Genomic DNA, 22,281 nt, shown 5'->3' with positions numbered 1-22,281 from the left:
CGGTCCAAACACAGATAATCCAATTTTTTTCAGTCCGTATTAGATATAGTCTCAAATTTCCAAGGTGAATTTGTAATTATGGCTGGTGATTTTAATCTGGTTCAGGAAAAAATTGACTTACTATAATTTTACTAATATAGATAACAAAGAAGCGATGGATATTGTTATGAATATGAAAGATATTCATGGTTTGACTGATCTTTGAAGAGTAAATCATGAACAGAGAAAACAGTACACATGGTTTAAGACTTATCCTACAGAAAAAAGCAAGACGTTTAATTCTTAGTTTCTAATGAATTGATGGCATCAGTTGATAAGGTGGATATTAAGCCAGAATATAGGTCTGACCACTAATTAACTGAACTCTAAATCAAATTCAATAAATTTGAAAGGGAAAAGGTTTTTGGAAATTCAATAACTTTCTTCTACAAAACCAGCGTTATATTAACTATGTTAAGGGAACAATTCAAAAAGTAAAGTTACAATATGCTGCCTCTCCTTACACCCCCTTCACTATTACTTTTGTGGAGGACAGAGAATTATATTTTTGTATTGATGATCAACATTTTTTGAACAGTTATCATTAAGCATAAGATATGCAACAATATGTAACTGCTCTAGAAAAAAGGAAATAAAAATAAAACTATCAATTCTCTCGAGAAGAAATTAAGTTTTAAAAATCCTTAAGAAGTAACAATGAGTCACACGAAACTGTTGAAAGATGAAATAGATCCCAGAACAGGCTTGAAGAATTTCTTGAAGACTATATTAAAGATTTATTTGTTAGAACAAAATTAAAATGGATTGAACAGTTAGAAAAACCTACAAAATATTTTCCCAGTTTGGAAAAAAGGAACTATGTTGATAAAACTATGCGCAAAATAATTCAAAGTAATGGTAACATTATTACTTCTCAAGATGAAATACTATCAGAAATTAATAGTTTTTATACAAACGTATATATATTCCTGTTGTGACAACAAGCTAACTGGTGTACCTTAGAAACCATCATCATAAAAGAAGATATATTTATTTTAGATGAACATTTGTCTAATATCTTGGAAAGTATCATAACTCGAAAGGAATCCCTCACTGCTTTAAAGGATATGAAAAATGACAAAAGTCTAGGCAGTCATGGTTTCACTGCAAAATTTTTCAATTTTTTCTGGAAAGGTTTAGAAAGCTTTTTAATAAGATCAATAGAAATTTAAGTTTTCTAAAAGGAGAGATATCAATAACTCAGAAACAAGGAATTATATTAATTTAACCAAAGGGAGGTTCTTGACTGTGTTATCAATAAAAAAACTAGAGGTACTGTGAGCGATGAGCTCACTAAATGATACCCCCCGCCTCCATATAGTTATAATGGCAAAGTCCATATTTTGCTGTGGCAAGAAAACCCAAAATATGTGTCGGATCAAACAGTAAAATAGGAGGTGCACAATGGCAATACAAAAAGCGTAACAGAGGGCCGGACGGACGGAATTAACGATTACTATATACCCTCCCGCTTTTCAAGCGGAGGATATAACTAGAGGTACTGTGAGCAATGAGCTCACTAAATGATACCCCCACCTCCCATATGGTTATAACTGATGACAAAGTCCATGATTTGCCATGGCCGGGAAACCCAAAATATGTGTCAGATCAAAAAGTAAAATAGGAGGTGCACAATGGCAATATGTAATAAAGATTCTGTGAAAGTTTCATTAAATTTCACTCTGTGGTATAAGAGGAGTTGCGGATAAGAGATAGGTACCCTTAAGCGTAACAGACGGACGGACGGACGGAATTAACGATTACTATATACCCTCCCGCTTTTCAAGCGGGGGGGTATAATAAAAAGGATTCCTCAAAGGTAGATTTAATGGAAAGTATACTGCTAAACTTACTACAACATTACTCCTTTATAATTTCGGGGACAATAATTTTCCTTTCAATCCCTAACATTTTTAATTAGATGTCTTAAGGGTACTTACTGTACCACAAACAAAAAATGGATGCGCGGGTTGATATATATTTTTTGACTGATTTTGATTTGTAATGACATAAATAATAAATCCCTGAAATATAAAGAAATCGCAGGTTTTCCTTGGTGCTTAGATTTGAGATTTAAGTTTGCCTTCTATATAATTCCATACAAAATTTTGCACAATTTTTTAACTTGATGACAAAATCTTATAAAATTCTCCCACTCTACTTGGTAAACATTATTCAGGTTGTCAATTTAAATGTAAATCTATGAAAAATAATGCTGATTTCTGAAAAAAAGTTTGTTTGTGTTATTTATCCTTAATACCTTTTTTATACCCCCCGCTTGAAAAGTGGGAGGGTATACTGTAATCGGTATGTCCTTCCGTCCGTCTAGCTGTCCGTCCGTCCGTCTGTTACGCTTTAGGGTACCTATCTCTTATCTGCAACTCCTCTTATACCACTGAATGAAATTTAATGAAACTTTCAAAGAATCTTTATTACATATTGCCATTGTGCACCTCATATTTTACTTTTTGATTCGACACATACTTTGGGTTTCCCGGCCACAGCAAAACATGGACTTTGTCATCAGTTATAAACATATGGGAGGCGAGGGGTATGATTTAGTGAGCTCATTGCTCACAGTACCTCTAGTTTTTATACGTACGATTTTCCAAAATGTTATGTTTGCATTATACCTGCATCAAGTCTGTTGCAAGTTTGGAACAAAGAAAATTTTCTTTTTCGCAGATGATTGCCGCTTGTTGGAACTCATCATGTCTGCAGGAACTTTGCAAGATACAAACACATTAGTCTGTTGTTTGCAGCAAGTTTGTAGGAAACATTTTACGAATTAAATGTTTGCAGAAAGTTTTCAAGAATAGTATACAACTCGAATTAGCTAATGAAAAGCAGATTTCTGTAGGGTAAACACAGAAATCACCGTTTTGAAATGTTTGAATAAAAATTGTAGATGTTTCAGTATTTTGTTGGGAATGTACAGTGTATGCCATTTAAAATGATTACAAAAGCATGATTCTGTATATAAGTAAACATTTGCACACTCAACATCTAATTGGCAAGATCTGATTTTGCTTTAATCATTTCAATATGAAACAATCATATCGTTAAAGCATGTTTTGATGCACTTGCTACGTCAAATGTAAATTTATTTATGAATTTCTCTCTTTATTTTGATATCGCATTTGACATATGTTTCTTTAATCTATTAAACGTTCCAATTCAAATCTTATAAATGCTTATGTTTTTTAAATCAATTGCTTACTGTTTAATTTTAATCATAAATTTGGGTTCAAAAGTAATCAATTTTCTGTACATGTCAGGAAAAAAAAAAACATTTTTATTAAATTTAAATATCATGCATCTAGGAATGAACACTAGCTGACTTGCTTCAAATAATGGATCCAACCTGATGAAATGACGAGCATAAAAAACTAGAGCAGATTCTATATCAGGAACATATAGATCTTCCTGATCCAAAATTGTGTGGATGGTGCATCAAGAGAATCACACTAATATGTTATAAGTTTAAATCAGGACTTTGTCTTCTTTGAAGAAAATATTGGTTAGGAACAGTTTTGTTGCCTCTGATTACCTATGGTTGATAAGTGTAAAAATGATGTAATAAAGACACAAAAATAACGCATGCATCATGTCCTTTAAATATCACACAGAGGATCACATAATTTTGAGTCATTTGCTACATTAACAACATCAAAACTATTCTCAGATATAGTTCCTGTGCTTCTATCACTCCAAAACAGACAAAGCACAAGTAAAAGGTACTCACAGCTTAAATAACGAACAGATCAACAGCAAACAACTAGATTGAGTAGCCGAGTTTTAAGTTAGAAGTACAAAGGTATTTTCTATTTACTTTCTTTAACATTTCACCAATCCAAATTCTTTGTTTGAGTGTCTCTTATTAATGTAAATGCATTTATGAAATCTACAGCTACCATAGAAATCTAAAAGTATTACAAATCTCGACTCATACAGAGAGACGAGCAATGGGTGAAAAGCTGTCAGCAAATTCAATGTATCATTAAGTCAAAAGCTGACTGATTTTTTTTCATACTGATTATTATTATTATTCACACACTGATCTGTCGACGGATTTTTCCGTTATTTCCCAATCATGACAAACAGCACGCGGCTGGCGTGACCGGTCTGCATTAAATGCTCACTCCTCAATGACACCTGATCCCTTCTTTGATATTGTGGAGGTCCACGTTTGCTCTACTCCTATTTTATATACTTTAATGGACTTTTGAGGTTAAATTTAAAAGGATGTCTTTTTTTGTATTGAATTTTATATGAAATTAATTTGAATGAGAAAATTTAGATAGCAAACATTCACCAGTCAATACACAAATCATTAATTTGATCACATTCAGTCATAGAATTTGATCACATTCAGTCGTAGAGGATAAAGCAGGCTTAGGGGTAAAAAGCTGAGTGGAGTAAAGTGGAGTTCTGTGAAGTCGTGGAGTTGAGTCTATATTGAAACAGACCAAAACATTTGAGAATTATTGATTGATTGATTGTAAATTTTCAACGTCCCTCTCCAGAAATTTTCACTCATAAAAAGACGCCGTTTGAAAATTTAAAAACAAAACGTTATTTTGCATTCAATCTCGATCTCTCCTATAACGTCATCCATGTCATTTAGCATTTTTGTAAAAAGAATGAAATAGAACACAAAAGAAATCCATGCGACCAAAATAAGCTTATGCCCTTTAAAAGTCACACAGATATAAAAAAAAGAGACTAAATGACACATCAACAATATTTAAACTAAGCTACATATATGAACCTGCTCAGCCATCCAAAAAGAGACAATTCTAGTTAGAGGTGTTGAGAGAAAAAGAGGCGGAGAGTAAACAACTGCACATTTATGAACATTTTCAACTACCATTTTTACTGCAACCTGTCTTCTTTGTTAATATTTGAAGGTCATTTGTTTTCTGTTTCTCAGTCCTCGTTATTTTATCTATACTGATATATCCATATATCTCCCTTTTCCCACTAAAATTGGTGGAAATGATACAGAGTCGGTCAAATTGGGTCTATTATATCAAAGTTTTAAAGTCAAGGATTAATTATATTTCATTTAATCCTTGAAAATAATTAATACTTGAAAAAGGCATTAATGGTAATTTAACAATCAAAATCTATGCTAAACGTGATGACTTCTACATTTCAAACGTCAACTTCCCTTACTTATGCAGCGATATACCTTTATCTCCTGCGTAAGGGGTTTAGATCTTTTCAGTGGATAGAGCGTCTGCTCTAGGGTCGCAAAGTAAGGAGTTGATCCTTATGTCTCAATCGAATCCCAGTTTGGAACTTGGAGACCGGTCCTTCGGATTAGACCGTATAAACCGATGTCCCGTGTAGCAGTAGGTGCTGGCACGAAAAAGATCCCTCAATGGCCCTGAGTGCCGAATACAGGACAAAATTTCAAGCTCTCTGTCAGCAAGTCGTGCCGTCTGCATATGAGTGAAAAATTTTCGAGAGGGACGTTAAACAATATATAATCAATCAATCATTCTACGTATCTACAATTTCATAAATGAGGTAAATTATTGACAAAAACAATGATAAAACAAGAATATCAGCAGTCTCATCTAAAGACACCATTTTGTAAGTTTTATTGTCGATTCATTGACTTAAGGTTTATCATTGAACCAAATGCTGACTGACGTTTTTCATGCGTATTGTAAGATAATTATTTACGCAATGAGTCTTTGACGGATTTTTCTGTAATATTCCGATTATGAAAAGGAGCACCCAGTGGATTCCACCGGTCGGCACTCCTCCATGAAACATGAAGTTTTTGGGGTATTTGTTTGTCCTGCTCCAGTTTTGTATTGATTTATGGAATTTTCAGCTCGAATAGTGCTCGTTATTTCTATATCTTTCATTATAGAAGAAATGGTTTTAAAAAGGTGCAAGACTAGAATTTATATTCAGTTATCTTGGAATCAAATATGCTTTTGATGCCTGAAATTAAGATTCAACATCAATAATGTCAACTCCGCCTCCTTTATCCTTTCTTTAATGTGTTTCTTTCCATGAAGTCTTTACTATTCCAAACATACATTTTTACTATGCTTATGACGTGTTCAGGAAAGTCCTCTGCCGTATTAAGTTCAGTTATTTCATTTCGATAATGTAGTAGTCCGCGTGGCGGAATGGTTAAAGCGTCTGTTCTAGAGTTGCGAAGTAAGGAGTTGATCCTTATGTCGCGGGTTCGAATCCCACGTCTCCATATGAGTTACAAATTTTCGAGAGGCACGTTAAAACATTGTACATTTCGATAATTCACAGCAAATCAGCCAAATGACGGACGTAGCTTGGTTTCAATTTCAATTGACATACTAAATTAAGAAAAGAAGCTATGCATCGATAAATTCAGCATAAATCTCAAAGCAAATTGCTTATGTTATTGAGCGGTTAATACTCGATAAAAGGCAGTAATATTGTTGTAAAAAGACTTGAACTCGACTCTGTCAGACGAATCTCTCATGGTGGACAAGGAAAGCTGTTTTTTGACGCAATCGTTTCTGCATGTCATCGCGGGTAATATTTTTTGTATCCAATACAATTTTTCAAGAATTAATTTTATCATAAAATCACTTTAATATCATGAAAAACTGTAAATGTGCTATGCCAAGGCTAAATGAAGATTTATCGTTTTCATGCTATTGAAACTTTCGCAAGAAAACCCACTTAGTAATCGTTTGAGTGAGCATTAAATCCGACTTAGATGTAGTACGAAACGTCCAAACTGCCCTGGCCAGCAGTTTCATCCATCTTATCAGTTAAAGACAATATTTGGGATGAAATGGAAAGCGGATTGTATCAATGAGACACCGGAGTCAGACATGCTTAAACACAAATTGTGGCTATTTTGCCTTCTGACAACAAGTGTCTCTCTTATATCCGGCAAGACGTTAAGACTAATACAATCAGTCATTACTACGAGTGTGGGATAGTGAAATTTCACCGAGGGGGCAAGATTCATGGTCTACGACAAGGCTTTGTCGAGTCAGAGACCGTTTATCTTGGCCCCGAGATGGAATTTCACTATCTAACACGAGTATGTAATGAATGGTCATTTTATTTTTCTAACATTATTTTAATTATATTAACGGCCCGTCGATGTCAACGTCATCAGGCTAAAAATTCATTTTTTTTTTAATTTTTCATCTAAATGAAAATCTGAATACACTATCAAATAAACTTATAAAATGAATATAAGTCCACGCAATTTGATTGATTAAAATGGGGGGGGGGGGGTCTCATCTTTTCGATAGGGTACAAATTCATTTTAGAAGAATATTTCCGCGATCTAAAAATGGTGTCATTTAAAAAGTGAAAATATGACAAGTTTTTTAATGAAAATAGTTATTTTAATAAGTCCAGCAACAACATCTTAAGTTTATTTGATATTTTTCATTATTGTTACAATTTTTATATAAAGAAATAATGTTTTCGCTATCGTGCTGTGCTTAGTAAAACACAGTGTAGCACAGAAAAATCTCACACTACTGTCTCACACCGGAGAGGTCATCGAACATAGGTGATTTTGCGAGAAAAATAAATTCTGCATATTTATTTTTAATACACTATACATTTGTGAATCATTCTATTGAGTTGAATATAAAGTTATTGATATTTTATTCTTTTTTGAATGTACTGAAAGAAATATATAGTTTCTTTTTTCCGCTACAATAAGTATAGAATTATTAGAAATTAACTTTATCTTGAAAAAATACACCGAGCACTATGATAAACGTCATGACTTTTCTTTCGTCAACTTCCCTTACTTGTTTTTATATTCAACTACATATGCAGGTGATAAAGGTATATTGCTGCATAAGTAAGAGAAGTTGACGATAGAAAAGTTAAAGTCATCACGTTTATCATATAGCTTGGTTGTTATATTACCATCAACGTCTTTTTAAGTTAAATATTCATGTATGAAACAGATGTGTCAGACTCTGTGGTATATTTTATCTCAAGCTCATCAGGATTATCGTATCGACGTAGGAATGGAAATTACCACTGTTAATTGACAATACGTCGTCGATGTATCTAAATGTCGAGTTGAAAGCCACAGCAAGTGTTTCCTTCTTTTCACGCATAAGATTTTGCAAAAATTCTGCTTCAAATGAATATAAAAATAGTTCTGCTAATAACGGAGCGCAATTTGTACCCATGGGAATTCCAATAGATTGTTGGAATACCTGGTCTCCAAAAACCACATAGATATTGTCAATTAGCTGTCAATGATATGAAATAGCCTAGACTTAATTTATCGTAGGGAATGGTTGTGTATAAATTTGAAAAGTCTTAAGTGTTTAAGCTATTGATTTGGGTAAAATCTTCTGATTTCGAATTGTCTAAAAAGTTCTTTGGAATTTTTGAGTATCAACATCTAATTCACACCACTTCTTGAGTATATTGTTGCACAGTACTTTTGAAGTTTTTCCCTCTCTACTGTCAATATCTTAGTGAGGAGTAACGAAAGAGGATTGGTTGAACATTTACTGGAGCCCGCAATGTATCTTTGTTTGTAAGGATTTTTATGAAGTTTCGGAATCAAATATAAATAGTGTAGTTCAAATTCATTTTGGCTCTGTGGAATATTAAAAATATTTAAAACTGACATATGATTTTGAAGAATTTCTTCTTTAGAAAGTGAAGTATGAGTATAAGTAGGATTACCACTTGTAGAATTAAATCCAAGTTCTTCTAAAATACAATTATATAATGAGCCTTACAAACAAAGACAATGTTGTTACCTGCTTTGTCGGCAGGGACCAGTACGTACTGATCATGTAACAAATTATATTCATTTTTCACATCTGGATTATTGAAGGATAGATGGTTTTCATATTTCCCCTCAATCTTTTAATACGCGACCTCAACATGGATCTGATATATTTAATCCATTCTGACAAGGTGTCAACGTCTTCTTTTTCATATCTGGTCCATCGTCTGGCGTAATTTTCAAACAGAATCTATAATATTCATGATGTTCCAACGCATGTTGAAGGATCGGGGTTCCCTGTATTTAGGACTTTTAAAATAAGTGATCTAAGGTCCTCATTATTAAATATATTTATGTCACCTGTAATAACGTGTCCAGCAGGACTATAGATATAGGGCGAAGAAGAACATGAACACGATGGAGGATTATGTTTCAGATACTCGGTATCCAGGCCATGTAAAGTTTTTTTGTAATTGAAAAGTTTGGAAACAATGGTCGATGTATATTTGTAGGAAATACAAGGTGAAATCTTGAAATATTGTGGAATACAAGACTGGAATCTTTTGTGATTAAAAATATGACTTATATTAACTGCGGCAATTCCTTTATATGTATATTGAAATTTAAGGAAAAGACGGATTGTTTTAGCTGCATTTCTTCCGCAAAACGTGCAGTGTAGCAACCACTATTGAAATAACGACCACTTTTGAAAAAAATTATATCAATAGTGGTTGAGAGTGCATTTCAATTACGAACATAGGTTATAACCACTATTGAAATACAACCACTATTTAAATAATTATATCAATAGTGGTCGAGAGTGCATTTCAATAGGAAACATAGGTAATAACCACTATTGAAATACGACCACTATTGAAATAATTCTTTCAATATCGGGTGAGAGTGCATTTCAATAACAAACATAGATAGTACATAGTACTTGTAATTACTTTTGAAATTCGACTTCTATTGAAATAATTATTTCAATAGTGGGTGAGATTCACTTCAATAACAAACATAGGTTGCAACCACTATTAAAATTATTATTTCCCTTTGTAATAAATATTTCAATATGGATTATAATTGATTTCAAAAGTGCATTGAACAATGAATCCAAAATGTATTGAAATAATTATTTCAAAAGTTGCTGACGCGGTGAATTTTTTCTTTCAATACTGGTAGTATTTCAATAGTGGTTGAAACATATGGTTATCATATTGAAATGCACCCTCACCCGCTATTAAATAACTTTTTTCAGAAGCGCTCGTATTTTAATAGTAGATGAAACCTATGGGTATTATATTGATATGCACTCTCAATCACTATTGAAATAATAGTGGTCGTATTTCAATAGAGGTTATTAACTTTGTTTGATATTGAAATGCCCTTTCAACCATTATTGATATAATTATTTCAAAAGTGGTTGTATTTCAATAGTGATCATTAACTATGTTTACTATTTAAATGCACTCTAATCCTCTATTGATATAATTATTTCAATAGTGTTTGTATTTCAATTGTGGTTATTTACTATGTTTACTACTGAAATGCACTCTCAACCACTATTGATATAATTATTTCAATAGTGGTTATTACCTATGTTTGTTATTGAAATACACTCTCAACCACTATTGATATAATTATTTCAATAGTGGTTGTATTTCAGTAGTGGTTACTAACTATGTTTGTTATTGAAATGCACTCTCAACCACCATTTATATAATTATTTCAATAGCGGTCGTTATTTCAATAATGGTTGCAACAGTGCGGGTTGAAAAAGCCTATGATTCGCAATATCCATAATCACAGATCCGAGACTATATGCTGGTGTCGAAGAATCAAACATTGAACTTTCCTTGGCCTTTTCAAGATGACTATTTAAAAGTTTCAAGGGACAGAGTAAACTTTGCTGCGAATATGATGTAAACCTAATTCTTGATTGACATAAGGTAGTAAAATCAAAAGAGACGTGTATTGAAGGTTTATTGTACGACCGATGCCCATGACTACGCTTACGTCTCTGTGTATGGTTAAAAAGCCCCATGAACTCATGAACAAACGAAGATTAGTAGGGTCTAAGTTTTCTGTTTTTGTTTTACTTACTTTTTTAATATGCTTTGGCATTCAAAAAGTGTGCGATTGTTTATTTCAGACTCATTTCTCGATTTAAAAAATAAATTATTCGATCATTGCTATTTTGAGCATTCTTCTAGACCGGAAGGTTCATGATTTTTAGGAATCTACATGTATATATCTAAATTATCAAACAAAATAAGATATGTAATTAAGCAGGTGGCTTCGCGTGATTTCTTCTCTCTTTTATCTGCCATATGAACTCATATTTTATAGCAAAAATCCACGTCTTTTGGCCCTGTTTACAATTTGCTTTTGAAAAAAAGATTGATAAAATCGATCAGTGTACGCTATCTTATCATCTTTCACCCAAAGAAACGCGACATATTTTTTTTTCTCGTAGTGATCCATTGATTTTTCTTATCAAAGGCTCAATTGTTTAAACAACTTAAAGTTAAAAAAAACGACCTCATGTGTAATAACTATACCTCTGAGTACGGGACACTTGCATCATATTACTCTCCTTTAAATGAGACTTAAGAACTAGAATAGCATACCAAGCAATTATCCTAAAACTCTGTTTGAATGTATGAAAAATTTTAATCTACAGAATTCCTGTGTTATCTTAAGGATAACTTTTCTTATGCTAACAAGACTACTCTGTGTCTTTTCAATGCTAAAAGACTACTCTGTGTATGGGCATGTATTTTCAACCTTGGAAGTCAATTGTGGAAATTGACGTACGGTTTTAGCGTTGAATAACTCGAAACGAATGCAAACAGACTGAATTAAGGTGTTTTTTTTTAGCTCAAATATAAAATAACTTATCATTTAACATGCGGTGTGGGTAAAATCTGTCGTACCTTGCATTCACTTTGCCAAAAATTTCAGTAAACACAGAAGCTGTAGCAGAAATTGTCTTAATCTATTTTTTTTTTCTTTTCTGTGATTTTTTAAATCTCATTTTTGATATATCAAATTGGAATCTTCAAACCAAACATCACCAAGAATATGATTTGTTAAATTCTTAATTGTATAAATGTTTTCTGGGTCATATTTCGAATGATAATTATTAAATAACTACATGTATTTCATTTAGGAGATGATGCACTCATTTCATTTAAGTTGATTATCATGTAGAATAATTAATTTATTTTATAAATTAGGATATATTCAAAATAAAGTATAATGTGTCTATTTTTGATTTACTATTATGTTTTTCAATTAGAATTAAAATACCACTGGTTTCAAATTTGAAAATATTGTGTTCCCTGCACAATGTGTTTTTAAAAAAAATTATTAAAAGAGCAAAGGCTATTTTTTGGCCCTGTGAATTTCCGAAATATCAGAACAGCTCAGTTTTGGTTGACAATGCAGTATTTATCCGTTGGAAGCTTGGTGTCCACGTTTCTGTTGAGCATGACGTAATCTTCTCACTAGTCAATACATTATGACCTTAGGAAATGAGGCATTTTCAAATTATCCTGTAAATTCCGTTAAAATTAGTGAAATGTTGAACTAATCTTTCAATTTTTCATAAATAACACAACCTCAGATCCAAAATATATAATTACATAACGAAAGACCTTTCTCTGAAGATTATAAAATATGACTGTTTAAAATTTTGATCGAGGGCTGTGCATTTTCACAAACCCCGTCTTCCTATACCAAATTTTCAAAAGGAAATTTTTAAAATGAAAGCACTGTCTCTTCTTTATTTTGATACGTGAAAATGGACAGGGATTGACAGTCAATTAATTGATATAAGAACAGGACCCCTTAAAAAAAATGACCCTTGTTCTTTCTTTCTGGTCGGTTTGATGCTTGCCATGAAAATGGTGAATTATATATATATACAGTATTTTTGAACCAATTTTATAAAATTTATAAAATTTGAGAATAGTACGTAATTAAATGAATGTTTTCATTTGAATTCATTTCCTTAATTTTATAATCTTTCCATACCGAAAAAGTTTTTATTTTTATTATTATTATCTTTTTTTTTGAAAAAAAAATGTTTCAGACTCATTTCAAACGAATTATTCATTCATATGTTTCATTGTTTTTTTCTGTTTAAATAATTTCTTTTCTACCTTAATCAAATCTTTATGCAACCTTTAACATTGCACCTTGTTTAAAACTAAACGTTCAACCTTTCAATTGCATAATTTTTTTTATAATGCTATTAAAACGTTGTGTTTACAGCCGACTGATACTATTTGATACCATATATGATTTATTCAAGAGATTTTTCGATTTTTCAGAATCTAACATCAAATCAACAACCTCTGCTAAAAAAATAAGTAAAACTAGGATAATTTACCAGATATGCACAGGACGAAAGACAGATAGAAGTGAATTTAGAAAAAAAAAAACCACAAAACACCTTTTGTTTGTATTTCAAGTACATACTTTGTCTCTGAAGAACGTGAACCGTTATTCTCACCAAAGAAACTATAAATATATCAATATTCTTAAATAAGTGATACATCTTTTAATTTTATGAATTCGTCCAATCATCAAATTTAGTGCAATATTTAATCTTGTAAAATTGCATCGTTTCACAACAGACAATATTAAGGTCGAATAACAACATAAACAAATATAAGTCTTTTATTTTCAGACATGTATAAAGTTTTCTGTCTTATCTGACAGTTTTGTTACATTTTTTGCAAAGCAATAATCTTTTCATTTGTTTCTAATCAATCATAAAAATCTTCGGGTGCACTGCTTGTGTCTTGTCTCTGCAAAAAATCGTTAGCTCTGTCCATCATCATTTTTAGATTTGACAATGCTAGTACATCTTTTTTTGGATCAGGGTTAGTCTCATCATGGTAATTAGACATCGGTAAAACATTCATATCAGGAAGCTGCATGAAATCAGCAACGACTTTAAACTTTCTATATACCTCTTCACTTCTGAAGAGCTGAGAAATGTCATCTGACAACGAGGCCCGGAGCCTGTCGACCTTGTTCATCAAAACAAGCTGTGGCACATCTAATGAAAAATATATTAAAAAATATAAAAATAGTAGTAGTAAAATCGTACCAGTTTATGAATTGATTTCATTTTTCATCTTTACTGAAGTAACATATATAACTTTATCTATAATTTCAAATAATCAAAAGATTATGTATTATGGGAAATGTAAAAATTAAGAGAAAACACTCACTTAATGGTGCCAATAGTTCTCGCATTCTTTTAAATATTTCTACAGCTGATTCATCAGCCAACGCTGACTGTGGATTGTCAGCGTTAACAACGTATATGAGACAATGGATCTTGTCCCCTATATTTGGCTGAGATCGATATTTTGCATGGTCGCTTTGTATTGATGCAACTGGGTTTATCTATAATTTTAAAAAATGAAGTTAACAAAATAGTGTTAATCTTTAAGCTTTAGGGAGGCTAGGGGGTCAACAAATTAACTATCAGATATAACAGAATGTTTTAGATATGATATCTTTAGTTTTCAACTGAAAAATGGAAAATGGCTAAAATGATGAAGAGGGCAGTAAATGAGGACACTGGCCCCTGGATTCACTAGATATTGGATGAAGTGCCTAAAAGGAGTAAGCAGTCTTATCAAACAGTCACACACGCCATGAACCATCTAAATGTATATTAATCAATTATACGAGGCACATGTATTCAGGATCACTTGATCAGAAAATCATTCACAGGGAATATTTGAGTCAATAAAGATAACACAGCCATCAAGCTCAAATGTTCATTGAATTAAAGTATAGAGCAAACACGGACGCCTAAAATACCCAAGGTGGGATCAGGAGCAAGCATTTCCTGTGGACTCGACCCGTTATTCACTCTTTTCTCATTATTCGTTAAACCGGTCACGGTAGCCTAGTGGTAGAGCGTTCGCTTCGTGATCGGGAGGCCCGGGTTCGATTCTCGATCGCGGCGCCGCGTCATACCTAAGACGTAAACAAAGGTAGTGACTGTTCCTTCGCCAAGCGCTCGGCACTAGAAGTGAAAGTCACGGGTCTTTCGGATATGACCTTAAAAACGTAGGTCCCGTGTCACGGTAGGCGCTGGAACGATAAAGAACTCTCACTGCTCAATGGCCCTGAGTGCCGAATATAGGTCTAAATTTGAAGCCCTTCACCGGCATACGGTGACGTCTCCATATGAGTGAAAAATTCTCGAGAGGGACGTTAAACAATGTACAATCAATCAATCATTATTCGTTAACGATTGAAGTTTAAACAATTCTTGGTAAACATTTTAAAATAAATGCCTACTCCGTTGTAGGAAAAATGTCAGTCAACATTCAAACAACAAAAGCTTATATCTATTAAATAATTTTCAAAAATATTACTTAAAACAGGATTTAGATACATATGAGACATCAATGTCAGTAGCCTTCTTCAGACTTAGAAGAAAAGTACACAGCCGTTTTGATAATGATTAATTGTTGATTTGAACATATTTTAATGTAATATAATTACAAAGGGATTGAGCACAAGTACTGAATACTTATAACGCCCTCTCCCTAAACTTGTTACACGTGTAAGGGAAATAGTCGATTCAAATGTTAAAACAATCTAGTTGTTTCAAAAAATTACAAATACAAATCTTGAATCTTGTCAATTACAAGTGCAAATAATCTATCAGGACTGAGACGCTTAATTTATGAAAGATATAATTGAAGTTAAGTAAGCATTAATATTCCTCTTTAAATTACCATCCATTTATATTTTCCTACATGCAATTAACACTAATATATGTAGCATGTCTATGTTGGTATAACGTTGATCCAATGTAACTTTTTTGGTCCAACATTGGCAAAAGACCATGTGTCAACATTTATTGACCACTGTGATACTGTTGGTCGAGTATTGGACTAAAATAAAATATTCTCTTAACAGAACATGTATGGTAATACTAGGCCATTGTAATGCCAACGTACTGTTACCAGCTTAACTAACCATTTTTGTTAATGGTTTAACAAACACTGGATCTGCGTTGACCCAGGTTATGCTCTCAACTTACATGTGCATCGTGCTGTAGGTCTCAATACGAGTTTTGGGGGAAAATTCGACCATAGTAAAGAACAAGCAAGCTTTCATCGGACAAACAAATTGTTACCAGTTTTAAAAAATAAACTACGGTATGGGTGCATTACATTTATTTGACCCATGATGGATTTATTTTAGAATTCCAACTTACTACCAAATTTAATGAAAAGGAATTGGTTAACGTTGGACCAACAAAAGAATTCCAATGGTTGGATACAAGAGAGATTGCCGTGGTAACAACAGTTCAATGTTGGTCCAATGTTCTCTACCTGACCTTAACTATCGGCCAGCTGAGCAAATATTTGCCAACGTTTGCCCAACATAGTCATACGATCTGAGAAATTTTACATCTGAAAATAAAAAGTTTGAAAAAAAACGATATTAGTATAATTTGATGCTCAGGAAAATCTATTTGTACCTGATATCCACTTTTGACATGGCCTTTAACCATTAATTGAACATCCTCTGGCGTCACTCCACTTACATTGTGCAGACCACGACAATCAAATATTCTTAGTGGCAATATTTTGTCATCCTTTGTAAATAATGGGTGGGTCTCAAACTACAAGATTCTTAAAATTATTGTATTTTATGTTAAATAAATTCTATCATATACCTTGTGCATGTAAAAATACATACAGTTGAGGTAACACTGCTTCCAGATGGCTTATAGACTGCTAGCGGAGCCAGAACTCTTTTTTCATCCTTTAGGGCTGTAGCACATGAATTGAAAAATGAGGTTTTTCCAGAAGCAGCTTGGCCAAGTAACATGCAGTTTAGATATTTCACTCCGCCCTTAATCCGAAAATTAGATACTTCAGCTAACAACTCGTCTTTTTCCTGAAAAAAAAATAGCAAAACATTTAATTTGTCTCGCAAAAATTTTGAAAGGTAGTATTCTATTATGTTTGATGTCTGGGGACAAAACAAGACCATTATAAATTAAATATATGAATAATGATACCAGTAATTCAGTTCAATAAACCTTTAAACAATACAAATTTGATGCAGAGCAATCGCAGACTTGCAAAATATCAACGGTAGGATCAGCTGCTGCGGAAGAGGGAGCCCCTGCCGATCGGTCATACCCATCGTGTGGTCGCGCTCGTGATGCAGTGGTTAGACGGTCTGCGCTAAGAAAGGAGTTGATCCTTACATCGAGGGTTCGAATCCCACTGTAAGACGAGGATACTGGTCCTTCGGATGAGACCGTTTAAACGGAGGTACCGTGTCGCAGTAGATGCTGGTACAAAAAAGAACCATCAATGTTCAATGGCCCTGATTGCCTAGTATAAGATATAATTTGCATCTCTCCACTCACAGGTGGTGGCCTCTCCATATGAGTGAAATTTTCTCGAAAGGAACGTTAAACAATATACAAACAAACACACAAACATACCCATTGTGTATATACCTTTCAAGGTTCAAGATATCTAGAAATAACGAGAAAAAATCCTCGACAATTCTACGTGAAAATATTTCTTAATATCTGTAGTTTACTTCCATGAGAAAAATATTGAAATTATGAACAGTATACAAGTAACAGTGAGGAATACAAATAGAAAGCGTTCAGGCTAAATAGTCAAAATAAAATTTCCTCATTAACAATCGAAACAAGTACGCTTTTTATGAAAGACGAAGATGATAAAAAGTTTGAAAGCTCAAACGTTTCTTGAAATACAAATAATTATTATTATATGCACTTAATTTGCGTCCAGGGTAAAATTCATATCGAAAATGTAAGAACAAGAGTATCGAAGCAAAACAGGGACTGGGAACAAGGCCCACCTCATATTCTCCTCGGGCAAAGCTCTCGGAGAATATAATTTTTCTTGGCTAAATAAATCTTCCTTTGTCCCTCACAATTATGCAAAAAAAATATATTATATATCCAAAGAATTTTAATACTTAAACAAGTGCAAGTGCATGTGTCAAAAATTGAAGTATACTTGTTGAAATACTAGAAGTTTGTATTTTTAATCCAGAATTTTTTCAATTACCTGCATCAAAGTTTTTTATCTACTTATTTCTATTGAATTTGAGAACAAATTTAAAATTTCAAGAGAATGACAATTATCCTTTAAGTGCATACATATAAAACAGATATGTCGTCTGACCTTTTTTTGTTTGTTTGATTTTGTTGTTAAATATCTTTTGTACTTACTCGCCAGTCAAAGTTTCTCCAAGGTCTTGTTCTCAGAGGTGGTGGACCTTCGTCACGTTTAACTGTATATAAACAAAATTATGTAATGTGAATTTTACACCCAAGAAAAGTAATGTGCTTTTGCAATTATTTTTAAGACAATAAACCAGGGGATGACACTTTTAGTTTGAAAAAAAAAACAGTAAACAACAGTTGGCAACCCTATACAAGTATTGGCGGTAGAATTAATTTAATGCAACCTAACTATAATTATATAATGGTATTTTAACAAAGATATTGCATAATATTTAAAATTTAAATAAAAAAAACTGTAAATAAATGGGCTCTTTCAAATGTTTTAGGTTTGCGAAATTTTGCATTTCTCCAAGTAATTTTGCATTTCAATTGTTCATTTTCTTATTGAGTGTTGAAACATTTGCAAGGAAAAAAGATATAACATTATTCCCGGGCAAAAACTGGTTTATTTAATCTTAAGATACATTGTTAACAGAAAAACACGCATGATTTAGTCGAACTAGATCGTCTTTACTACAAAAAAATATTAAAACCAAATCTTTCCTATCTTTGGAGTTAATGTTACTGGTGTTTTGAAATTATTGCCTACTTCCAATATTGTTTTCTGTTATATTTTCTAATTAGGATTGGTCAGTAATTTGCAAATTGAGACCAGAAGAGTTCAACATGTGTGAAATCACCAGATTAAGCGATGGGAAACACCGTCAAAGCTAATCTATTCTGACAAAGGCTTAGTGTATAAAAAGAAATCATAAACTCTGGAAGCTTGTGTGTACGTTGTTTTCATCGAATTTCTTGCAAATTTAGAATCTAAAAAAAAATTAGGAAGGAACGAAATCGCAATACATATATGATTTCAATATACTAATCAATAAAAAGCTTTCTTATATACCAGGTTATATATATGGTCAATAATAGGCATCTTTTTGACCGCTGAACCTTTCAAATCTTTTGAAATTCATATATATTAAAAAGAATTGAAATCTTATCAATAAGCAAAGGAATTAAAAAAGTAAACTTTATTGTATGTATTTTAAACTTTACACATTGTGAAATTTAAATTGTGGAAAATACAAGGGTTATCCATAACGTTCGTGGACAAATGCTATTATTTTTGTAATAAAGTCTGCTCTGGCAAACATATACGATAATATTTAAATATTTACCATGGTATAGTAATTAAAAAAATTAAACAATAGATATAATATGGTATTCTATTCAACGAGTTTAATAGGTGTAAACACTTAGTATATACAAGCTACATGTGCCAGTCCGACATAAAGCAAAGTTCATTTATACGTCAAACATTTAAATTTTGAATTTTTAACACATGTTCATGAACAAAAGCTACAAGTTCTTTATTATGCTACACTGTCAATTGCTAGCAATTTTTTATGAATAGATTAAACTTTATTAAGTTTTAAAGTTCTAAACAATAAACAGTTCGGGCATATAGGCTGCACAACCTAGTCCAACACCGTGATGAATAGAAATGCATGTAACCATTTTCATCAAATAACATGTATTTCAGACTTCTTTGTACACACCAATGAAAAATCGTTCATACCAATCTCAAATCAATACATTAAATATATTTCATTAATTTTGAGTTGTTTGAACAGATAATTTGTTTCTTATTTCCTTTCAACCGTATTTAAACATAATTTTATGTCTTAGCGCCTCGCCGTTCGGACAGCCAACGTCGCTTTTAATGTTAAGTTTTGACACATAATCCTTAGGTTTTTTGGTCTAATATCTTCACTGTCTATATATAGTAAGGGCAACTTAGATATCAGAAAATGACTCAAGCCTCTTAAATTGTGTTACATATAATTTTATCAATCTTTGTCTTTGACTTGTTTTATTTTAAAAAAACCTTTTTAATCCAAACACATCACCACAGTATTTCAAAGTTTATGACATTTTAACATTCGTCCGTGAGCACTAATTTTGACGTTTAAAGAAAGGCCCCGAATTTTACAAAAATATTAAGTTCCATCTGTAAAAAATATTCTGATTTGGTTTATCATAGAAATATTTGGATATACCACGAATATATATATATATCCATTTCACAAAAACGTCATTACCCACGAACTTTTTGGAAGGAAATTGATTTAACAACAACACGAATGCATTTATTTTAGTAAATATATAAGGGTCTACTGCAAAGTCAAAACATTCTTAGAATTATAATACATAGATCATGCATCAAATAAAAAAAATGAAGATTACAAAATTTAAGAAAAAACTCACCTTCGTATTGAGGCTGTGTATTTTCAGCTCCTGAAAGGATAGTTATCTATATATTTTTTGTTTTATGGAATATAAGATCACAGATAATCCCTATTATCACATTAGTCAAAATAACGTACCATAACCGGTGGAGAGAATATTTCCCATCTTTCGACGTGGTTTTAATTCTCTAGAAAAAAATGTGAATAAAAATTGTTTTTCATATAAATTAATATTTAAGAATAAATATTATATTTTTGTAACTCATTCCCTGGTATATTTGTTTAGAAGTAAAGATTTCAAAATGTATATCTATTATCCGTACATTAATTTACGCTATCCTAATAAACAAGATGTTTTTCTGCGCTTATATGCTACCTGGACTTTTAAATAGAAAGAGCTTTAAACCCAAATTTCATTGGTTGAGACTATTTATGACAAAACCTATTTAATCTAGCAACCTAATCTGCGGCCACTATTTGCGTTTGAGAAGGAGGATACAAATGTGCTTTATAAGGTAAGGGTTTAAATTAATATGTATGTAGCTTATAGCTTATTTTATTTATGCGGTTAGAAAAAAATTTAGTAAGTTTGTTATTTTAAAAAAAAAAACATTGTTCATTTCAGATTTCACATTTATTGAATAAACTCGAACTTTAAGCACTTAAAAGAAATATTAAGATAACGAACAGTAATTAAGGTCAAAAGACCGTTGAAACAATACAAAGCTGGTATTACAGCGGGCCTCCGCAGCCACCAGAGGGGAGACCAGGTGCAGTAGAAGAGTAAGTATCTCTGTTGACCGGCTACACCCACCGTGTGCCCCTGCCATGATTTGACAAACAAATAAAATTGTCAAATGATTTAAGCATATACATGTACATGAATATAGAAATACTTAATTTCTTCAAGATTGGGAACATTTCGCGGATCTTGACAATCGATAAAGGATGACTAGGGTTTCTCTAACATTTTTGAAAAAAAAAACAGTCTTTGGGAGTGAAAAAACATAATGAGAGATAATAGGACAATTGAAGGAAAATGCCTCCTTAATTACGAGTGCCATCTCTTTATCAATAATAAAATGTGTAACTGTATTACATTTCATAAAAATTGACATGTCTCCACGGTTGTGAAAACACACCTTGAAAAAAAAAACGTACTTTCAAATTTGGAACAAATCAAAACCTTTTCAATAAATTAAAAAAAAAATTAAAGTGCGTCAAATTTAGAACCAATTCAACACACTTTGAGGGAAGAATATAGAATGCGTTAAGAGCATATATCAATATTTTTACCATGGGGACACTGGTATTTTAGTAAAACTCACTATTATATGAAAGTGGAGAGACTCAAGAACCAAATACAGAAGCTGATCTAAGCAACAATAGCAAACTGACTATACTGTTACCAAGGAAGCTTTACTAAAAACAAATACAATACAAAAAAACATACATGTATAAAATGCATAAATATTTTTTTTCATATTTCTTTATACTAATGAAAAAAAAAGAATAAAAAAGAAACTAAAACAAAAGGCTATTATATTATGCGCAAGTAATTTTTTCATACTTCTCAGTTAATATTAAAAGACAACCATTATGTGATTCAGTAAGCATACCAATTCGAACCCAATTTTTTTTATCTCAGGTACACCTAATGGTTTTTTAAAAAGTATTAAACCTAAATACAGCAAAAAGTATCAGCAAGTCCTTCGTACATTTATTTTTAGTTTGTTTTTATTGTAATAAGAGGTCCATATTTGTTTCAAATTGTGTTAATATCGATATTTAAACAGTTTTAAAAGCAAAATTCAAGTAAGTCTTGTGTTCACTTCGTGCTTCTTCAAATAAAAATGCACAAAAAGAAACGTTTGCAAATAGTGGAGAGGTAACCCAGAGATCGCGAAATTTAAGAGAAACTCATGCTTTAAATTGTTATATTCTTTATCAAATGAAAAATAATATTATAGCCACATTTT

The 22,281-nt window shown here is 32.1% G+C and overlaps 1 protein-coding gene across 1 annotated transcript; it reads right to left on the bottom strand.

Annotated features, from left to right (window-relative positions):
* Window positions 1–13,434: 13,434 nt before the first annotated feature.
* Window positions 13,435–20,468, bottom strand: LOC134277351 (interferon-induced protein 44-like). The gene is made up of 7 exons (XM_062759691.1): window positions 20,441–20,468; window positions 20,322–20,351; window positions 18,051–18,112; window positions 16,526–16,726; window positions 16,305–16,448; window positions 14,023–14,200; window positions 13,435–13,847 (listed from the first exon to the last, which is right to left on the bottom strand). The coding sequence occupies exons 1-7, from the start codon at window positions 20,466–20,468 to the stop codon at window positions 13,552–13,554; spliced, it is 939 nt and encodes a 312-aa protein (XP_062615675.1). The 3' UTR covers window positions 13,435–13,551.
* Window positions 20,469–22,281: the final 1,813 nt, after the last annotated feature.

The sequence above is a fragment of the Saccostrea cucullata genome, unplaced genomic scaffold (assembly GCF_032062105.1).
Source record: "Saccostrea cucullata isolate Sc308-1 unplaced genomic scaffold, CSIRO_AGI_Scuc_v1 ctg6779, whole genome shotgun sequence".
Classification (NCBI taxonomy): Eukaryota; Metazoa; Mollusca; class Bivalvia; order Ostreida; family Ostreidae; genus Saccostrea; species Saccostrea cuccullata.
This window is presented reverse-complemented; position numbering and strand designations above follow the sequence as displayed.